The sequence below is a fragment of the Onychostoma macrolepis genome, chromosome 11 (genome assembly GCF_012432095.1).
Source record: "Onychostoma macrolepis isolate SWU-2019 chromosome 11, ASM1243209v1, whole genome shotgun sequence".
NCBI classification, from domain to species: Eukaryota; Metazoa; Chordata; class Actinopteri; order Cypriniformes; family Cyprinidae; genus Onychostoma; species Onychostoma macrolepis.
Genome location: NC_081165.1, coordinates 1431698 through 1455334, shown reverse-complemented (window position 1 = coordinate 1455334; position 23637 = coordinate 1431698). Strand labels below are relative to the sequence as shown.

At 35.5% G+C, this 23637-nt stretch overlaps 1 protein-coding gene across 2 annotated transcripts in view; it reads left to right on the top strand.

The window, feature by feature from the left end:
- camk1b (calcium/calmodulin-dependent protein kinase Ib) overlaps window positions 1-23637 on the top strand; it is a 47644-nt gene that overhangs the window by 22182 nt on the left and 1825 nt on the right. Inside the window, exons 3-11 of one of the 2 annotated variants that reach the window (XM_058791283.1) lie at window positions 5029-5160; window positions 12754-12828; window positions 16519-16657; window positions 18043-18169; window positions 21522-21597; window positions 21742-21854; window positions 22151-22229; window positions 23151-23238; window positions 23358-23499. In XM_058791283.1, the coding sequence (XP_058647266.1) occupies window positions 5029-5160; window positions 12754-12828; window positions 16519-16657; window positions 18043-18169; window positions 21522-21597; window positions 21742-21854; window positions 22151-22229; window positions 23151-23238; window positions 23358-23499 (971 nt within the window). The remainder of the gene's footprint in view (window positions 1-5028; window positions 5161-12753; window positions 12829-16518; window positions 16658-18042; window positions 18170-21521; window positions 21598-21741; window positions 21855-22150; window positions 22230-23150; window positions 23239-23357; window positions 23500-23637) is intronic. The other variant, XM_058791284.1, reaches the window with a different exon arrangement.

The window sequence follows — 23637 nt, the reverse complement described above, 5'->3', positions numbered from 1 at the left end:
ACATTATTCAGTTGAAGAGTGCATTGTGACAAGCTCAGTGAAAAATGAATCAAAGATGATAACAGAAAATAAATGTGCTTTTTTAATGTTCAGTCGAATTAAAATCATAAGTGACAATGACAACATGAATTATGTTTAGCATTAATTAATTAATTACAGTCTGTCAGGCATAACATATTATATAATTAAAGTTCATGTTTTGGAGTCCGTCTCAGCCCCCAGCGACCCTTTCTCTGTCCTCTGTGTCATTCAGGAAGTATAATCAGGAAGCCACAACAGACAGGCCTGTGTCGCAATCTAGTCTACATCCCCTGGTTCCACCAGATGGCCGTCCTCTTGTGTCTCTGACCGGAGAAGAATGTGCCGCTTTGCTGTCTAACATTCCACAATCCCCAGCTCTGAACTGTTGCGTTTTCTGAGGGCAAGGAGCCCTATTACTATTAATCATGCTTATGGGCTCTTTAGACTTGGACCAGTAAGCAATAAACTAGCAACCCTCTAGAACACCCTACAACCAATCCTCTTGCATAGAAAGGAATATTAAAAAGGGATTATACAATTTTGTGTTACACTTTATTTTATTTGAAGGTGTCCGTGTTACAGTAAAATTACACATAAGTAATTATAAGCAACAACATGTATTTTCTATAGGTTAAGGTTTGGTTTAGGGTAGTCGGGCTTGTAACCTGAAGGTTGCTGGTTCGATTCTCGCGCCGGCAGGAATTGAAGGTGGGGATTGTGAATGAACAGCACTCTCTCCACCTTCGATACCATGACTAAGGTGCCCTTGAGCAAGGCACCGAACTCCTAATTGTTCCCCAGGCTTTGGAGCAATGGCTGCCCACTGCTCCGGGTGTGTGTGTGCACTTGTTCACTACTCACTGCTCTGTGTGTGCACTTGGGTGGGTTAAATGCAGAGCACCAATTTCGAGTATGGGTCACCATATTTGACAATACGTCAAGACCTAACTTGCATGCAGCATAGTAAATCTGGCGGAGAATTGTATAATGACAGCATTTTATAGATTATTTTCCTGACTGACAACTGAAGCTCATTAGTCGATCATTAACCAGTAAGATTAGAATGTCATTATTTATTTATTTATTTCTTCTCAGGGCTTTAGCTTTATATGTGCAAATAGCAGCATAAACAAAAGACAATGAGGATTCACACATCATGCACCTGCAGTGCTTCTGTGAATGGAGAAAAACAGAAATTAAGTATATAAAAGGAATAAAATAAATAGGACTACACAAATTATATTTCTTATAATATAAAATAAGTAACAGACTATCAAAAGAAAAAAAAAAACATGCGACAAGTTGTCTACACTAATTTTTGTGACACTGCATTTTATGTTTTCTTCATTTATTTTATTAAATCCAACTGATCGCACTGGCGCCTCACGCACATACACACGCCATATCAGTTCTAGCATTGCTAACTTGACATTTCAGCCATTTATCATCAAAATAAAATGCAGACAAGCAAACACCAAAGTTACACTGGTCAATGTAAAAGATTTCAATGTAAAATCAGTGTGCAGCACCCAAACAAACGCATCTTTGCGTTTGTGAATGATGACGTTTTAAGTGGATATTGGAACACGAGGGAAGTAAAGCCTTTTTACGTAATGAAAAATAGTTTAGCAACCAAATGTTACATGGCAAAAATGGAAACATTTGGATTATTGTCGAATGAGAGAAGCTTGTGAAATGCCATTTCAGTTTCGCTTGAAATAAATTAATTGTTTGTATGCCATTGAATGCCACTATAGCCAATTTTGTGTTTTATTTTATAGTTTAATATATCATTTTATAGCTACCTATTTTTCATTCTTGTTCTGTTATGTATACCATTCAATTTAAAGGAGTTTGTTTCATTATATTTACCGATATTTCATATACATATAAATGAATGTAATTCATGCAATGGAGTATTTATTAATAATGTAATGGAGTATTTCCTCCATTTCACTCTTTCGCTTAAACTCTGGGGGCAAGTCTTCTAATGTTTTTAGGGGCGTGATATTCAAATGACGATTGTTTTCAGCCGCTACATTTATCAACATATGATCATTCATACGATGTGATTGGTGGCGTACGAATGTTTCATGAATCATACATGAACCCTGTCGTGAGTTGATTTGTGCAGAGATAGATTGATAAATAAATGATATTAAATTATTAGTGTTTTTAAGTCTTAACATAATTCATATTGTACTGAAATATTGATATATTGTGCATCCCTAAAAAAAAAACATTCAGAATACCTTAACAACCAAATAGCAAAACCCTGGCAAATTTTGCCCATGCCATTACCACTCACTCCCCATATGATAACTTATGAAACAGACCTTTTGAGTCAAATCTTTCCAAATAATCGCTTGAGCCAGGTCACAAAACTGATCTTGAATGACAGCAATTAACAGCTCAATTTCTTCAGAAAATGTAAATATTTTAATATTATTTCTGTTTCCCATCATATAAAATTATTGTATCCATATTTACTGCCCTGTTGTGTATACATTTTACTCAGTTGTAAAACTAGTAACATTTTTAGTATGTAACATCTGTGCAAATATTTTTAGCGGGATAACACTTTTTTTTCTCACTTCACTAAGACTTCCTGTTTCAGTTCTACATGTGCAATCCAACTAGTGTTAGACTAGTTTGTGTATGTTAGTGTTATAGCAGAGCAACTGTTTCCAGGTGTTGAACCATATTGAGTTTGAGGCCACAACACTGCACATTACATGACTAAAACATGAGTCTGCTGTTTTATGCTCGTCACATCAATATCTGTGCGCCATCATGTTCAGTTGTGTGTCAGCACTAGTGTGGCATTGCTGTAAACGAGCAAGTGTATGTGTTTCCGCATGCTCAGCATTGGCAGTTTAGTCCACAGCCTTCTCCCATCCTCTCTCCTGTCATGTGTACACGCATACGCATGCAGGCTTAACTGTGTATCATATCAGTGTTTGTCCTCCATGGCTGTGCTGAGCTCTCTGGGATAAGTCTGCCTGGCTGGATCTGTGCTGCTGAGGAGCTATAATCACATCCTGTTTAATAATGAGTTTACTCTTAATCTTCATTCCATTCTCAAATATTGAACAGGCTGGGTAGTTTGCTGATGATATCAGAGCTTTTAGGCCTGATCACGGATCTTCTGTTCAAATCGTGTCTTGTGACTGTGTGGATCTTTGTGTGTAATGGTATGAAGACAACTGAAACAACTGAAGATATATCAACACTCAGTAAATTATTGTTCACCTGAAACTAGGGGTGTGCAATATTGACAAAAATGCTATTTTCTGGGTTTTTGCTGATAGCGATGACTCAAGTTTACATTAATTTCCAGTGGCAGTTTTACATTTAAGGGGATTTTTTCCATTAGATGTGTGCATCTTTTATTCCACATTCTCACATTTAATCAGTAAACGCAACTAGAATAATACTACACTGTCAGTATCAACAAAATCCATTTTTGCAGTTCATAAGTGGCACAGAAACTTTATCTGATGTGATATTTCAGTGCCACAGTTTTAGGACTTCTGTGTGGAACCAGTGTTATTTTTGTACTTTTTAAATACCAATTTAGTATTTATGAATATTTTGAAATTTATGTTTATATTTACAGTTTTCGTTTTAGTTTAGGTTTTAGTAGTTCTGTTCAGTTTTAGTTCTAGTAACTTTAGTTCTTATAATTGTTTATTTCAGTTAGTTGCCAAGGCAGCATATATATATATATATATATATATATATAAAATTGACAAAATTGTGTTTGAAGTGTTAAACATTAAACTATTTTATATTGAATTGTTGTATAAAATAATGTCACATTTGCAATAATGCTGATATGCAGGAAAATCACCACTCGTGTGTGTGCTTAACTATATCACATGATGTAAACATAAGAAAGAAAAAAAACTTATTAAAACTGAATTTTGAGGGCATTCAAGTTTAACCACCAGGAGAATAAACATAACAAAACTCTAATTCTTATTTGATATGACTTCCATTTCAGACCAAATGTAGCTGAGAAGTCCATATTGTTTGTTTCAGCACAAATCCGGCAAAAAAATTAAGCATTATGTGTCTCTGACCAAAACACAGTAATGTTGTTAATTTCCTGAATGAATCAGTGTTTTTGATCGAATCAGAATGTAGCATTTAAATACTTCATCCTTAAACTCTTGTAAAGAGCCTGTGTGTTTATCCCTTCAGAGGAAGTCTTTTAACATCTGCTTCCTGTTTTCCTAGCTGTAATGGTTAAATGTGTTTTATATTCAGCGATGGAGTGACCTATGAGCCAGTGAGATTTCTTTGTGGACAGGGCCACAGAAATAGAAACTAAATTTTCTTGTCTCATTCACAGCTGGTTTAGATAAGAACTCAAATTTACATGGAAGAGCTTTTATTGCTTGTCATTGTACCATGTTGTGTCTGGTTAGGTCTTGTTGAGACAGGTCTGTCTGAGTCAACATCCACTTTCACTGGAAAGATAGTATAAGTAAAATAACGAGAGAGCTTTCCCAGCAGGATGTTACTTATGCCAACAATTTTAGGAATTTTGCATATAGGCATTTGCCTTTAATGTCTTGGTTTTTCCAACTTTTTGGGCCCAGGAACCTGTATTATTCTAATATTATTTAGTAAACTATTGCAGTTTTGTAAAAAAAAAAAAAAAAACATTTGTTTGTTAATGTGTTCGTTTGTTAATCATTTGTTAATCTTTAGTTAATATTCTTTCAAATAGTCATGAAATATTCTAAATGCTTTGTATATCTGTCCCTGACCTTCATGGACCCCTGGTCTTACTGAATTCTCATAACATCTTTTAAGCAATTGTAAATGCAGAATAAATGCATTCAGCCCACCTCTGAGCTGCATTAAACAATCTGTGTAAATATATCTAAATTTACTTCAGTTGAAGTTTGTGTATCACTTCTGCGGTGCAAAAATTGATTTGGTTATTACTGATTGGTAAAACTGACACTGATTGATTATATGGATCTTGTCTTACAGAGGGGCTTTTTCTGAGGTGATGCTCGCAGAGGAGAAGAGGACAAGAAAACTAGTGGCGGTAAAATGCATCCCGAAAAAAGCTTTGGAGGGGAAAGAGAACAGCATTGAAAATGAGATCGCCGTGCTCCACAAGTGAGTCACTGAAACAGCTGTTTCAGTTCATTTACAGATGTGCACGACATACACACAAACACACACATTAAATATCACCACCTACTAGCTGTATGAACAGTGAGGCCCATAGTTGTAAAGTCCATTAAGATCTTCATCTATGTGTAACAGCCGTGTTATCTCCGGGTGAGAGGACAGTAAGTGATTTGTGCGTGTGTTAAGAAGCTTGTGTTTAAACCTCTGGAATCATAAAGCTCTGTGGGAATGACTGAAGCCGGAGCAGCCGACGCTATTTTTAGTGTCTGGGTTGCCCGGGTTACCACAGGCAAAGAGGCACAGCGTTCGCAGTGAGATTTGAGGCGACGTGTGAATGGGGAAGCACTCACAGCCTGCTGCAAAGTCACATCTCTCAACAATGCTGCTGGCACCAGTGAAAGGGCCTTAGACTTAAACTAGGGTTTTAAAAATCAACTGCATCCTCATTTGCAAAACCTAATGAGCTGTCCTACTTAGACAGCAAATTTAAGGCATCATTGCTTCTATGTGAAGACTGTTCTAAAAGGTAGGCTGCAACATTATGTGTTGCCTTCTAAGGTGCCTGATTTTGGCCAAAAAAAACAAACAAACAAAAAAACAGATTGTACTGCTACAACAACCAATCAAGATGGCAAACGGGTTGAATTAAGTTTTACTGTGCTGTGTATTTTTATGCTCATGAAAGTTGCAAATTAATGGAAGTTGTGAAAGCTCTTTTCATTTGTACTGTGACGTACAGTATCTAGGGCAGTGACTTGGTTCCGTCCATTAGTAGTTGATTGGATGGAGGGAAAATCTTAACACGAGCTTGTAGTTGATTGTAAGAAAGGGGTGGGATTTATATGAAGTCCAGCATACAACATCATAGAGAAGTCTGGAGAAAATCTATCCAAGGTGGCGATTTCACATAAAGTGTTGTGATTTTTTTTTATAAATTAAGTTAGCATAAACACCAAACAAATTATGTGTGCCATCTATTTTTATATGGTAAAAATGTAGGGTTGTTGATTGGATGGAGTCAGATCTGAATGTGAGCTCGCAGTCATTTAAAAAATTAAATAAATAAAAATAAAAAAATATATTTTTTTAAATTATGCAGTTGAACAGTGATGTGGTAGTAACCCTATAATGCCTATAAAATTGTTTTTTTTTTTTTTACATATGCTTTTTCATTACAGTATCTTACTACAGGGACATTCCCCAAGTCTTTGTCGCCCAGAGATGATATAGCAGGATTGTGATGTCAGCATTGTGTAAGACATCCAGATTATGTCACTGAATCTGACAGGGTGTCCTTAAGGAAAGACATGCTCACTGACATTACTGTGCACACTAGAGCACAGGGCATTCTGGGACCGCTTGAGGGCCATGCTTATATCTGCTGTCAGCAAGTTCAAGATTTGTCTATTTACTTTGAAGCAGGGTTATTAATAATTTGGAGCATTTTAGACAGAAACAACATAATTATAGAATAATTTGACTGATAGATTTATTTATTTAGATGATTTGACAATCATGCAGTGAAAATCTGATATTGTGACAGCCCTAGTTTTTGTTTCAAAAATGACTCACTTCAAAATGTTTCATCAGTCTATGATCACATGTACCGTCCTGAAAAAATCACCATAATAGAATACTATCATTAAAATTTAAGTTCAAAGTACAGTATACCATATTATGAAATGTGGTAAAAAATACACAGTGGCTTCTACATTCATATGTAAATTGTGATACCATCATTCTGGCATCTCAGAGGCATTTATGATTTAGCAACTCATACCTCATATGTTTAAATCTGATGTCAGATGGCCGCACTAGAGAAAAACTAATCTGGATCTGTCAAAGTTTGCAAAGTTCATGTGTTCAAGCTCTAGCTGTTTAGATGTTTATTTCTTTTGCTTACTATAGTAATGATGCATAATTACAAGCAACCAACCCTAAACCAAACCTTAACCATAAACCCTTAAAAAATAGAAACTATGCGTTGTTTATTAAAGTAAAAGTTTACCCAAAAAATGAAAATTGCCTTAAAATGTACTCGCCTTTAGGCCATCCAAGATGTAGATGAGTTTGTTTCTTCATTCGAACAGATTTGGAGAAATGTAGCATTACATCACTTGCACTCTAACGGATCCTCTGCAGTGAATGGGTGCCGTCAGAATGAAAGTTCAAACAGCTGATAAACACATCACAATAATCCACAAATTTAAGTAATCCACATGACTCCAGTCCATCAATTAACGTCTTGTGAAGTGAAAAGCTTGTTTGTAACAAACAACTCCATCGTTATGTATCCATCAGTGTTGGGCTCATTACTCAAAGAATGTAATATATTACTCATTACTAGTTACTCCTTTCAAAAGTAATATTGTTACTTTACTTATTACTTTCTGGCAACAGTAATTAGTTAAACTATTAGTTACATTACTTTTTATTCACGCCCCAGATAATTTTTTTATCTTCCAGATACATTTCTTCTAGAATGTTACTAATAACACATTTCTGCTTCATCATTTGACCAAAATCCACATTAGATCGCAGTCAAACGTTAGTACAAACACTCAATAGTGATCGATAGTGACATTCAAGTAGAAGTGTTGTATTCATCTCATTAATTGTCATGTGTAGCTTGAAGCTAATTGTAATTTCTCTGTTACCCATATACGATTATATTTCATTATGTATTTTATCAAATTTGTAAGAAACTGTTTCATTTTCCAAAAATGTTTTTTATTTATAGTAATATAATGTACCACATGCTGATCAGAGGGATGTGGGTGGGATGTAATGCCAGTAAAGTAATACACAACAGTGTTCAGATCATCTTTTTCCTGACAAAATCAATATAATGCAATATTTGTATCTGCTGAATATAAGCTTTTCCATATTCCAAGCTTGCCTGCTGCACTGGGGACATCACATGCATGTGCGAGTCATGAAAATTATGAAAATAAATCTAGGAATTATTTGATTGTTGGATTTTAAATCAGCGGTGTTGAGGCATCAAAAGTAACTAAGTAACTAAGCTATTTTATGGAAAGTAACTGTAATGTTATTACTGAAATCATATTAGTAATTAGTTACACCACTTGTTACTGCAAAAAGTAATATTATTACAGTAACTAAATTACTAGTAACTAGTTACTGCCCAACACTGGTATCCATCAAGTAATTAATATTTTTAACTTAAAACAAATCATGTTTTCATATCCATAAATAGTTTGAAGTTAAAAACGTGGATTACTGTGTTGTTTTTATCAACTCTCATTCTGATGGCACCCATTCACTGCAGTGGATCCATTGGTGAGCAAGTGATATAATGCTAATTGTAGGCTACATTTCTCCAAATCTGTTTAGATGAAGAAACAAACTCATCCGCATCTTGGATGGCCTGACGCTGAGTAAATGTTCAACAAATTTTCAGTTTTTGTGTGAACTATTCTATTGATATTACTGATATTACTGGGTGAACTGTTCCTTTGATATTACAGAAATACTGTAATGTATTACAATACAATAATATATTACAAGAAATACACTGTAAAACGGACACCTGAAAATAAAGTGTAACCCAGTACTCAAATTAATTAACAATAATAACCTTGCTTTGGAATCGTGCCATCTCTCACTGCCCACGGTGTGTGGGTCTGAGTGGTGTGTAGTTTAGAAGAAGTCAAAGACGAGGCCACCACTATGCCTAAAAGGGGAGGAGGCGAGAAGGGGAGTGGGTGAGTGTACATGTTTCAGACTGGAGAGAAAGAATGGGAATGAGAGGAAGAGAGACTCGGTGACTCATTCAGGTGCTTCTGTCGTGTCGTATTGCCAGTGGGGAGGTGTGTGGGATTCCCGGCTCAATTAGAGCCCACACAAGCCACACACACACTCATCCAACCCTTCTGTAAGTCAATGAAAATCAGCTGGGCTGTTAACCTTTGTGGGGGTAGTGAAGACTGAGACTCAGGGGTCATGGAGGAACATGTGTGACATTAGTTTATACATTCTTCTTTAACTCTTCCCTATTATGCACTAGATTAATAGAAAATCCACCCCCTCATAGACTTTAGTCAGAATAGACGGCATATTTAATTTGAATGAACACAAGGCTGTGTGGGAGGGAAGTACAGTCTGTTCAATATGTCACGAGCTGCGTTCTGGTTCTCAGGGTTCCTACGCAGTGTTCTCTGCTCCCTGCTCTGATCAGACGATTTCTGAAAGATTTACTTTTATTTTTTTCACATGACGTAATTTGTTATTTTGGAGTTCCCTGAAACGGCATCCAAGATGACGACTATATATATATATATATATATATATATACAATGCACAGCATAAATGAGTACACCCCCTCTGAATAAATATAAAAGTTGTATTTTCTTAATGATTACTAATATTATTAAAGGAAACATGGCAAAATTGAAATGTATTAAACATACTTAATAAAAACAACAAAATATGTGCCAATATTTTCTGTAAGATAACTAAATTAGCCAATTTTGTTTAAATGAAGGATTGCAGAAATGAGTACACCCTAGATTTAATTCAGCAAATGTATAATATTCTAGTACTTAGCATGTCCTCCAGAACTTTAAGTATACTGCTCTGACCCTCTTGGCACTGAGTGTACAAGTTCATGACAAATTTTCACATCTGTCCTGTTTAACTCCTGGAGGACGACCTCCTTGAATGCTCTGGTCTTTAATGGGGAGTTTTGCTCAGCTCGTCTCTACAGAATCCCCCACAGCTGCACAAGAGCGTTAAGATTGAGTGAAATACGTGTCCACTGAAGGATTTTCACCTTGGGAGAATGAATATCTTCATTGTCATGCTGAAGAAATGCCCAATAATGCAGGGAATGAGGGGAGGGTAGCATCTTCTGTTTCAGGTTTTTGTGTTACATCACACAGACAGTAGTGTGTGAGTTCATGACAGCGTTGATAAAGCACAACTCCCTCACACCTTCAGCACTCATTCATCCCTATATAAGAGCTTTACTACCACTGAACGTCACTGTGGGAACCAAGCACTTCTCACTGTACTCCTCCTCTAGCAACACCACAACATTTTGGATCCGAAATGATTGACTTGGTCTCTTGAGGCCAGAGTATGGATTCCCAGAAATCTCTATTTTTTAAATATGGGCCTTGGAAGAGGTTATATGAATTTATTTTGCTTTGGCTACAGTAGGTAATTCTAGTGGTGACAACAACCATGCATGTCACTTCTGCAGGCTGCGTCATACTCTGTGAGATAAAGTGTCACTTTTTTCATAGCTTTTGCCGGCTTTGAGACACTTGCATGTTATTTCTCCTGCTCGTTTTCTAGCAAAAATTCACTCATCACTAAATGAAAACTTAAAGTGAAGACCTGATTATTTCAGGAGCTTATTCCATTGTTTTTGAATGTCGGTGCTACTTCTGCTATATTTTCACACTTAAAACAATAATTTGGTATTCCTCTTGTACCATTGTCCTCTTTTATGCTAAGAAATAAGTCACCTGGCAGTTCTCACCCAAGTGGTTCCACTGCTGCCAGCATTAAGTCTGAGTATGATTCAGTGGCTATATAACACTTTTAATTGTCAGGAAATTATTCGTATTTAAAGGTTTTGGTTCAGTATACCTATACACTTTTTTTTTTTTTTTTTTAGTAACTTTCAGGAGGGTGTACTCATTTTTGCAACACAACATTTTATCACTTTGATAAGAAAATCTTATTTTGCTGAATAATTTGGTTACACTTTATTTTGATAGTCCACTTTAGACATTCTACTAACTATAAGTAACTTGGTAACTACATGTCAACTAATTCTCATTAATTTGCAGCTACATGTCTACTAACTCAGTAGGGTAGGTTTAGGGTTAGTAGAATAAGTTGACATATACTTGCAAAGTTTATCTATATATATATATATATATATATATATATATATATATATATATATATATATATATATATATATATATATATATATATTGGAGTTTGTGTATATTACAAAACTTCTCAAAAGTGCCAGAAAGAAGCAAAGATACAGTTATATGATTGAGTAAAATGATCAGTCTCTTGCAGTCTTAAACTACCTAAATATTAGTGTATAATCTGAGCACTTTGTGCCTATTTATTTTTATTCTTATAATCAATAACTGTAAGTCTCGAGTCTTATATTTTATGGTCATTCTGATTAAATTATGTCATTCGCAGTGAGTAGTTGAGTTATTCCCTAATAAAAGAAGCATCATGTACAAAGTTTTGTACTTTTGTATTATTTAATTTTCAAATATTGTTTTGCTTTAATATTGTAATCCATCTCAGAGCTGGAAGTTTTGGTCGATGGCTTTGAACTTTTTTTAATTGAAGAATGTTTTGAAATCCCCATTGAGAAGAAAATGGATAGGGAAAATACTTACGGAACCACTGAAGGCAGTGGATTAAAATAAAGATGAAACACTTTTCTCCACACTTTTGTGAGATGCTTTTGCCCGTTGCCATCTCAGTACGAGTGCCTTGCTTTTGTGCCAGCTGCTCTGGGAATGTCACATTATGTTGTTGTTAGTAACATGTCTTACACTATGTTTATAATAGGCATGAGACATTTGATGGAGCAAATGAGAGCTCTCTCCCTCCTCCTCTGTCTGGTTTTCCTCTCGTTCTCGTTCTCAGTAGTCAATGCACTCAGACCTGGTTTCATATTTACATCGCATCTCAGGCTATAGGCAACAGGAAATCTGATTCCGGATCCCCTTAGTAAATATTTATGAAGCATCTCTGGGTCAGTTCAACAGTCTAGAACATTGTGGCAGAGATTCGTCTGGACGAGCACAGATCTGGTGTCAGAACAGCTCTCATGGAGACAGACTGATTAAAGCTGTTAATATGAGCTGTGAAGCTGCAGTAACACAAACACTAATTATAACGCTCCCTGACACTCTCGGCTCCACCCAAACAAATTTGCATGCTGTGTATCAGTTCCGTGCCTTAAAGGAATATTTAAAGTTCAATGCAATTTATGCTCAGTTGGCAGCACTTGTGGAATAATGTTGTTTTACCACAAAAACTACTTGCTGACAAACATGTAGCAACAAGTAGGAAACCATATGCATGTCAAAATGATTTTAGTGTGATGAAGTTGCTTAACTAGCAAGTTATAGAACATTTTACAACATTTTTGGCATGACATCATAAAACAAAAACCCAAAATGGTCATAAATTGGCAAAAACTAATTTACAGCTCAAATAATTTGCCATTTTTACTGAAGAATTCATGGAAATCTGATTTTATTTAGACAACAAGGGATGAGTAATTATTTTTTGTGATATTTAACATTACACCACAAATGCTGTCGATTGAGCTTATCTTATGTTGAACAATATCATAGGCACAACAGTTGTGCCTCACTTTCAGTGCACACTGTTGCATTGTTGTTTCTCATGCTACATTGCATTCTGGATGCATTTTGTCTGTTTCATATTGTTTATTTCTGAAGCACCACTAAAGATGTACTAAGACTAGATATTTGCCTTATTCCTGGGTTAACATGTTTTTTGTTTTGTTTTGTTTCTCTCTCTCTCTCTGTGTCCTAGGATTAAACATGCCAACATAGTTTCCCTGGAGGACATCTTTGAGAGCAAATCTCACCTCTACCTTGTCATGCAACTGTGAGTGATTGATCGTTTATTTTAAATTTGCTGTTGCCCCATATTTTCATGCTTTCCACATGGAGTATGTGAGCCGACCTCCAAACAATTCAGCTATTATCTAGTGCAGCTGCTGTTTGCTGGTTGCCGTTTTTAGCTCCTTATCTCAAACTCATTCATTTCCGTGACTTAAAGGCTCTCCAAGTTCAGATGTTGTGTGGCTTTTATGATAAATGAATCCCTAAAGATCTCAATGTTGGCCAAAAGCCAACTTTTAGAGAATCTGTGTGCAACAAATAAAAATGCAAAGGCATTATTACAATTAATATTATTGTTACCATACATAAATATAGACATTTAGACCCAAAACATTCTCTACATAATTATATGAGTGCAGACGCTTTCATTGTATTCTATAATATTTCAGAATTCATTCATAACACAGTGCAAGAATGTGTTGCATTCTCAGCAAGAGGGAGCGCTATGGTGGCATTTGTCATGTTTTAACAAAGTGCACTTACATTAATGTGTTTACTAAAATACTAAAAATAAATAAATAAAAATATAAAAACACGAGACCAAAAACAACAACAAAAACAATATTTTAAATGTAGTCTTATTTGATTTTATTTTTAAATGTTATATATTTTTAAATGTACTCAATCACAGCGTCATCTTTAAAAATTTGTAATTGCAAATGTATTTAAATATATGACATTAATGCGTATTTTAGTTACCATAAATGCTTGTCAGTACATTTAACAGTACCATATTTTAAAGACAACAGAAGTGAATATGAAATTCTGCTAATTAATTCCTACTTAAAAAAGCATTTAACGTAAATTTAAAATATAATACATTTAATTTAATCATTAATAATATGCAGTTAAGTGTCTTAAAACATTACATTCAGTTCAAACCCAATTATAGTCTTTTAAAGTATATTATTTCCATAATAATTACTCTTTTTCACAAAAGGTAGTAGGTTTCTGAAATTGTTGTCATCACCGAAGCAGCATGTTAAGAGCGAGCCTAAGTAGCAGAGCAAAAAGAGTTCTTGCCTGAACTTGAGATCTACTGATAGACCACAGAGAGAAAGCACAAAATGGCCATGTCCATATATGGGTAAATAATAAAGTTTAAAGAATGACAGACTGTTTTAAAGGTGAAGTGTGTAATTTCGATGCCACTAGCCATCACTAAACAAAATCACAAAAACAATGATTTTCAAACAGTTTTTGCTGAACTGTCCCCCAATCCACCATTGGTTGAATAAACACAAACCTATTAGTTGTGGTGTGTTTCCCGTACAATAATGTAACGTACCCGCTTAACTACTTTAGTACGATGCATTGTTGGCGAAATTAGCAAGTCAATCATGACTGTTTCCCGAAACTATAATAGCTTCTTTCACACTTCTGTTGTTTGAACATTGGCTCAAAGAATGGTGAAGTAACAACTTCTGTTTCTTGATCGTTCAAGATGGAAATGTCAGATTATCGCTGTAAATAATGCTGATAATTCTATTTTGTTCTCCATTGTTTTGTTGTATTTTAAGATGTTTGATTCAAACACGGGTTCCCTCTTACGTCATATGGTTCTACATTTACGCATATGCACATTCTTCAGAAACCAAGCTTTGATTCATTTTACAAACTAACAGACACAAAATTCAACTTGTGTATACAAACGGAATGATACATGCTGAATGGTATGTAGCTGTAGTTCCATCCCCACAAATTTGCGAATGTTTGTTGGAACTATGGTTTCAGGAAATGCTGAATCATTGAACTATGTTGGTAATATCACAACTTGAGATCATAGTTTGCTAACTATGCTTTCTGGAAGCTCAAGCAAAGAGAGGAATATTTTGAAAATGCCTCCTACTATTGATTTACTTATAGTTGCTCATGCATGTTAAGCTGTGAACTGGAGAAAAAATGACACATTTCATCTTCAGACCAGACGATCCCCACAGGAGACACACAACACAATACTAGAAGCTATCATGTGTCTTTCTAACAGGCCCCATAGAGCTACAGAGAAGCACGTAATGCATGACTGTGTGTGTCACCCCCCTCGGCTCTCTCTCGCCCCCTCATAGTGTCAACCTCTTTTAATTACTTATGTGCCAGAGAGCCTCGCTATTGTCTTTTCCACTGAGAAATCAAGGAAAAGGCTAAACAACCACACACACACACACACAGGCGCAGAAGCCCACTGAACAGAGCCGGGAAAATATGCTCACACCTGCGTCTTCACACCTACCATCTAAAATGTCAGTAGAGAGAGAGTTAGTTGCGTATAAAAAGATGAGAGACAGATTATATCATGGATGGCAAACAATGGAGAGAGAAATGCAGCAAAGGGTCGTTTTCCACAACAGCTGTGTTAACAGAGAGATCAAGAGTGACATAATGACAGAAAGGGAAGTGAGAGAGATGTTCATTGTCGTATTTTCCGGGTGATGGCAACTCTGCATGCAGACAGCAGGACTCCAAGCTTGCCTGGGCTTTCAACTCAGTGAGAGATTAACTCTGCATGCATGTACATGTGTGTGTGTGTGTGTGTTAGCACCCACAGTCTTGATGCTTCAAATACCACAGACTATGAAATCCCACCCTCAGCGTTCCCTTCATCCTACACATGCGAAGAGACAAAACACAGTCACTTCTGAATGAAGTTTCACTGTCTCCACACTGTTTGTGTTGAGAAGAGGAAATGAACAGCGTGTCTTGTTCATCCAACAAATGGGTGAATCTCACAGAGAAATGCTGATATAATATATATATATATTCTGCCTTAATGAAATGAACCTTATTTCAGGACCAATGAGACTAACTGCATTGTGACATTTATTTAGACAATTAAGCATATTTCCTCAAATTCTCATTACTGTAATAGAGAAACAATCAGTTTTATTAGTATAGTACAATAAAAACAAAATAAATATTAACTCTGCAATACAAACAATATACAATCATTTGTCCACAGTACAATATAGAGATTTATTTATTTATTTATTTTTCATTACAGATATGATAATTGGGAGAGAAAATATATAAAACAGGTACAATAAAAATGAAAAAAGTATACTTGTAATCCTTTTTTCTTTTTATTTTCAGTGTGGAATATGACTTGGCCATTTTTTGACATTTCCATGAAATTCACTCATATAGAAAAAGCTGAAGTGTTTTAAGTATGGTGAAAAAAAGCTAATTTTTTTGTTAGTCATCCCAGATCACCCTTACAAAAAGGCACTATTCACTATCCTCACTATTCTTCATGTCCAAACTCCTTGATATTACCATGGTATTGTTTTTGTTAGTGCCTGAGAATAAACATTAATCTGTTAATCTAGATTGGGTAGTGCAACCACTTATAAGGAATGAAATCAGCTTGCTGCTACAGAATTTATATGAGTCATCTTTGAAGTTTACTTTACCACAATGTCTAAAAGAGAGAGTGTCTACCCAGTCTTTCAACATAAAATGAGTAAAACAGCTTCCTCTGGTGGTTGTGATGAAGTACAGCATCACCATGTGGTTCTGCTGTGATCCTGCTGTGCGCCAGTCTGTCTGGAGTAAAACAAATCTTTTAAAAAAACTAAAGCGAGAGAGCATGTGCGTTGGTGTGTGTGTGTGTGTGTGTGTGAAAGACACAGAAACCTAAAACAGCTTTGCAAGCATCTCTCTGTTTTTCCATTGGCAGAGTGTCCGGTGGTGAGCTCTTCGACAGGATTGTGGAAAAAGGATTTTACACGGAGAAAGATGCCAGTAAGCTCATCCAGCAGATCCTGGATGCTGTGAAGTACCTGCATGACATGGGAATTGTGCACAGAGACCTGAAGGTGAGACAGCAGTTGGTCTAGAGGAAAACAGGTCTGATGGAACAGATTAAAGGAGTTATTTCAACCACAGAGTGTCAGAAATCTGTTCTGAATGTTTTGAATCTTCTTTTCCCATTCATAGAGCTTAATCATTTCATTCAGAAGTCTTTGATGGTGCTCTTGATATTAATAGTTGGGCCTTTGCCTCCAGAGACCAGGAAAGTAGTTCTAGGTAAATGGATCAATCAATGGCTCCAGTCCCATTTTAAACTTTAAAGTCAAGGTGAGGAGTTGAGAATTATCATTTGGGTCAGTGCCGTGACCTAGTGGTTGACTTGAGCATGTTGAGCCCCACTTCTCATATGGGAGATGTGAGTTTGAGGAGCCCCCCACCAAAATCTAGGTAATTTTGCTGTCTATCAAATAACCACCTCAAATAACCTCCTTAGTACACCAAGAACAACCCGAACACCCTAGAAACCACATAGAAACTCCAATCGAATAATCATTCTGAGGACATTAAAAAAACATTTTGTAAAAAAATAAAAATAAAGTAAAACTGTAAAATTCTTTAAAAAACTTGATTAATATCCTTATTAAATAGTGCATAACAATATATTTTGCATATATACATGTATGTATGTTTGTATGTAAATGCTGCATTTATTTGAAATACATTAAAAAAGTTATAAAAGTAGTATTGTGAAATTTAAGGGAAGTTGTTTCTATTTTATTCTTTTTTATGTAATTTATTCCTGAGATGGCAAAGCAGTTTTCAGTGTCACACGATCCTTCAGAAAATCATTGCAATATGCTGATTAGTTGCTTATGTATAATTTCTCATTATTATTGATGATGAAAACAGTTGCTGCTTCATATTATTATTATTATTATTAAATTATTGATTATTAGAAAGTTCAAAAGGACAGCATTTATTTGAAATCAAAATCTTTCTTAACATTATAAACCTATTTACTGTCACTTTTGATCAATTTAATGCATTTCTGATGAATAAAAGTACCGTATTAATTTCTTTAAATAAGAAAATAAAGAAAGGTGTTGATCAGGCTAAATTCTTGCTACAGTCAGTTATTATCATACGTTGACATATTTTCCGACTAGTTACTTTACTTCGTGGTTTCTGGGATTACAGTAAATGTGAGTTACATCAGTCTTTATGCAAAATGTGTTTGTTTATAACAGTGCAGTGAAGTGTGATTCTTGCTCTGGTTAATTAAATATCTCTGCTGGCAGATGAATACAGAGACAATGTCTGTGTATGTTTGGTCACCTAACCCAGTGTGACAGTAAATGTCCATGTTGCCTTTTCTGTGTATGTATATATATATATATATGCCTCACACAAAATGTTCAATCGCCTATTTGTGTCTCTTTTTCTAACACAGCCAGAGAACCTGTTGTACTACAGTATGGATGAAGACTCCAAAATCATGATCAGTGATTTTGGCCTGTCAAAGATTGAGGGTTCAGGTAGTGTGATGAGCACAGCGTGTGGCACTCCTGGATATGTAGGTAAGACACCTCCGTATGCAAAAGTATGGTATATATCTGGATGAAACCTCAGCCTTTAAAATGTGAACACTGTTGAACTAAATTGAAGAGGGTAATATACATAAACCAACTAAGAATATCAGTGACGTGTTTTTTCTAGATATGTAGGGGGAAATTATATGTGTGTTATTTATATAGAGAAAGAGAGAAAAACTGAAACTTGGGTATGAGTTTCTTTGCGACTTACACATGGATGAAAACAGAAGAACAAGCAACAACATATCAAAAATGTATCTAGAACCAGTATTATCACCTTAACTACTCCCATTTTTTACACATTAGAATTTACATAGTTGTAAAGACAGGGATAACCCCTGAAAATTATAGGTTATATATTTTTGTCAGATTTTTGTCAGATTTTGTCAGAGGCCTTTGGATATGGGTTTCAGGCCAAAACTAAGGCTATCAATTGATAAATATCTTGAATTAGTAATTCATTTATAATTAACATTTTATTATTTTATACAGATAAAATAAATGCATGCTTTAAAATATAATGTTTAATGCATTTCATCACTTAATCTAAATAATTTAGAATACTTTGGAATACTAATAAGGTAAAGAGTCCTTTAGAGAAAAATGACATCCACCAAACACAGGATTTGGTTTTCCTCTGCGTATTATTTTTAACAACATCAGTTGTCTACAATATTTCTTGAAGGACAAAAATGCAGACAACCTTAAAAAAAAAAAAATGATGTTCAAGAAGGCAACACAATGCATTACAGTTTTTACGATTGCTTAAGCACAATTTTAAAAACAAGGCTCTTTTTGTCAAAACACAACACACAATTCACACATCCAGACACACAAGTATCAGAACACATCAGATCTTTTGCAAAATGAAGCACTTCATTCAGAACTTTACAATAATTTAACAAAACCCAATTTTGGCACGGTATGGCACACACATGGTTCATACAACCTGATTCTATTTGAACCACTTACACACTGTGGTGCTCAATCTTGTAATGTAACATTTCTACATTTTTCTAATGATATACTAGTCTGGGTTTGATTTTTACAGAAATATTGTTAGAGTACAGTACATGATTGACCAAACACAACACACAAGACCAGCACTGGTACATTGATGAAAACCAATGTTATTTCTCTCCACACTGTAAAATCAGTCAATACATCCATGCATTTCCAAAGGTTGCATATTGCACTGAAAATCAGAACATATTCTAAATGCAATATAGAACATAAACAACAAAAAGATTTGTGGAGAGAAAAAGAAAGCATAAAAAAAAAAACAAAACAAAAAAAAACTGTAATAGCTGGGGTGTGTAAACTTTTTGGATGAACAGGGTAAATTGTACTTATTTTGTCTTCTGGGAAATATGCAAGGCTTCTGAAAGGCAGTTCTAAATGAAAAAGAAAATCGATCTTTAAACAAAATAAGAAAAATGTGCACATCATCCTGTTCAAAAGTTTACACGCCCTGTTCTTAATGCATTGTGTTTCCCTCTTGGGCGTCAGTAAATGTTTTCACCGTTTGCAATAGCTGTGTATGAGTCACTCAGTTGTCCTTAGTGTGAAAATATAGGTCAAAAAATCATGCAGACATTGTTGGAAAGGCTTCAAATATGCAGAAGATACTGGAAAACCTGAGAATGTGCAGGACCTGAATGATTTTTCTGAAGAACAGTGGGCAGTTTAACTGCTCAGGACAAATAAGGGAATTACAGACAACTATCACAAAACATGTACATTTTGGAATGGGGCCATTTTTAGAAATTCAGTTGTTTTGTCTTGTGGAGTGTATGTTAACATCTGTTATGTGAAATAGCTTATTCAGGACAATACTAAACAAAAATAACCAGCATTTTTTTTTATCCTCTTTATTATGATCTTAAAATGATTAAAATGTTGCATATTCTGCACGGGGTATGAAACTTATGAGCAGAACTGTGAGAGTGCAGAGTTGGAGATTCACCATTTGCTGTTTACATTAATTGCCTGTTACAATTTGCATTAATATTTAAAGCTGCAGTCTGTAACATTTGGTTAAAAATGATCCGAAATCAATATTTGAGCAAGTACATAACCAGCCAGTGTTCAAAACTATCGCCTTACTTTAGCCCGATTCACCATGGTTAGCTTATAGGCTAATAATGTTTTCTAATTTGAGTGGTAAATTAGAATTTTAGAAATTTTTCATGGGAAATTCGAGAATGGCACTGCATCATTACATCACGTCTGTAAACATAAAGAAGTTGTCCCGGCTAGTAGGCTATCACATGTGAGGATCCTGCAGGTGACGGATCGTTTGTAGCCTTTTCTCACAGCAGCTAGAATAATTAAATGTATCATTTTGATGGCGGATTGTAATCCAGAAAGATTATGTGTTTATGAAACAAATGTGAATGAAATTAAATTATATTCCAGTTTACAGATAGCCTGGGATTACACAAGATTTGTAAGAAAACCAGTTCGAAGGGAGCATAATTTGCTTTTTGGGTTAAAAGATTTTCTTAATATGAAATTCGAATGGCATGACAATTAGATTAGACGGTACAGATAATTTGCACGGTTTGATGTGATATGAGCAAACCGATCTTTAGATTTAATTACCATTGGTAGCGCGATTTATGGTAATGCTTTTTTTCCTCAGTTGGTCAGAACAAACGTGGCAGACTTGTTACTTACTTGTTCAGATGGCAATATCCGGTGAAAATTCTTATTTGGGTCATATATTCAAGTTGTAGGCTAGAATCTGTGATTCCTAAGTACAGTATCCACACCGGTGCGGTGACTGACAGCCAACCATTCACTTCAAAACATTAGATTCATCCGCGCTGGAGCCGTGCCTGCGCACAACCCAGCAATGAAGATAATTCTACACACAGCTGCAATTTCAGGTTTTCAAACAGAGATGGCGACAAAGAGGCAAAACTTACGGACTGCAGCTTTAAATTACATAAATGACATTAAAATTCAAAGTAATCACTTTGGTAATCTAAAATACTTTTTGGATGTAACTGTAATGAAAATACAGTTACTCATATTTTGTATTTTAAATACGTAAATAATTTACATGTATTCCGTTACTCCCCATCCCTGTTAACATACCAGTTAATTAAATGGTTTTAAAGGTGGTACCGTATTTGCTCCAATGGTAGGAAAATCCTTACTTACATATGGGAATTTTGTGTGTGTCGAGGGGCATGCTCACTACTTTTATATAATTAATTAACCACAAAATTTGTAAAGGTTTCGGTTAGGGTTGTTTAGTCTACCTACTTACTAGAAAGGGCTGAAGTGATAAATTAAATTGATGTTTGATCCCATTTATTCTGATCTTCAGCTCCTGAGGTTCTGGCACAGAAGCCGTACAGTAAAGCAGTGGACTGCTGGTCAATCGGGGTCATCGCTTACATTCTGTGAGTTTGACTATCACTGATGCTTATACATGTGTATATTAACATCTTTTCCCTTCTCTCTGCTTCATTTAAATTTCCTAATGTTTTACCTGAACTGAATTCATTCCCAAGAATTCAACCGGACTTCTGTTTATCTCCTCTCAGTTTATGTGGCTATCCACCATTTTACGATGAGAGTGATGCAAAGCTCTTTGAGCAGATCCTGAAGGCAGAGTATGAGTTTGATTCACCGTACTGGGATGATATCTCTGACTCAGGTATAACACTTTGTCTGTAACGTTTCCCTGAATTTACATACGTTTAGTAAGGTTAAAACTTGAGTTTTCATTCTTTCTTTTACCAAACACTAATGGTTGTCAAATATATTTGGAGTCAATGAAAATAGTACTTTTATGTCTGGCAAATCAAACAAAAGAATCTCTCAAGGAATTGAGGCCAAGTTATTTTCTCTTTGTTTCTTTCTATCTTCCTCTGACAGTTCCTTTGTTTCTCAATGACAGTATGGAAACAGTTATGTCATGTTCTGAACTTTCACACTGTGCTCTTTTCTCAGCCAAAGATTTTATTGTGCATTTAATGGAAAAAGATCCCAGCCAGCGTTACACGTGCGAACAGGCTCTTCAGCACCCATGGTATGAGTTCAGACGCCACTCTGAGACTAATCGTCAGTGATACTGTAAATCTAACTTATAGCACTTTAATACTTTGAACTTTACAGTCTGTCATGCAGCAATTTAAACAATGACAGCACACAAACAGATATTTATTGCCATAACCAATATAGTCACCATATGTTGTGGCTTTACTGCTTAAAAAGGCAGTCATACATTGTCATGAACCATCACATTTCAACCTTTCAAAAATCTGTCAACGGGTCCAACAACACAATGAGTCCCTTTCCCAATTCCAGATAATCTAGAGCTTGCGAAATTCTTTCCAGCAACATCATTTATTTATATCTATGTTGTGTCATTTCAAACCCATATAACTTTCTTTTATGGAACGAAAAAAGAGATTGCTCTTTACATACAGTGAAAGTAAATAAAGGGATGGATGTTGTAGAACTCGAAAAATTACCCAAAGAAAAAAAAACATCATAAAGTAGTAACACGTGATTTGTACTCTGTATGAGAAAAAAAAAAATATTATATACACTGATAAACTGCCAAGGCGCTCAAATCTCATTCACTTTCACATATATTCAAATACGCATTAAATTAAGTTGTGCTAGACCTGTCATCAGTGAAGTCAAATGCCATTGGTTTTCACATGTGTTGCAACCAATCATGTCATATGAAGTTTGAGTGTGCAGAAGTGTCATTTGAGAGCTGTGCACTGAATTCAATTTTGGTCAGTTCTTGATACATAATAATCATAACAGTTCATTTGACTTAAAATGTAGGGAGAAAGTCATACTGCTTTGGGAGAACATGTGGAAATAGATGATGACGGAGCTTTGCATTTGCATTTCATTGTGGCTTTAAAATTTTGCTTTTATACAACCAGATACGGTTGACATTGGAGGAAACTTAAATGTCTATTTTGTACTTCAGGATCGCTGGAGACACAGCGTTGGATAAGAATATCCATGAATCTGTCAGTGCCCAAATTAAGAAGAACTTTGCCAAAAGCAAGTGGAAGGTAAATGCTTGCAATATGAGAGTGAAAGAACCTCATCTGAGAAAGTGAATGAAGTATTGCAGGTGAAAAGCATGGTTTCTGATTTTTAGTGGCCATCTATCTCTTACTATCGTACACAGCAAGCATTTAATGCCACAGCAGTAGTTCGTCACATGCGCAGGCTGCAGTTGGGAACCAGTCAGGAGGGCCAAACGCAGTCCACCTTGCCCAGCCCCTGCCACGGGCACCTGCTGCTGCCCGAGGGGGATGAAGAAGAGAGCTGTCAGTATCTAAATGTGTCCCATTTATATTTCCTACTGTTTTTGCATGCCCATTCATCCAGACAGTCATATTAAAGCATGACATTTCATTTTGCATAAAGGGGGTGGGGGGATTTTCTTTTGGCATTTTTTAAACATT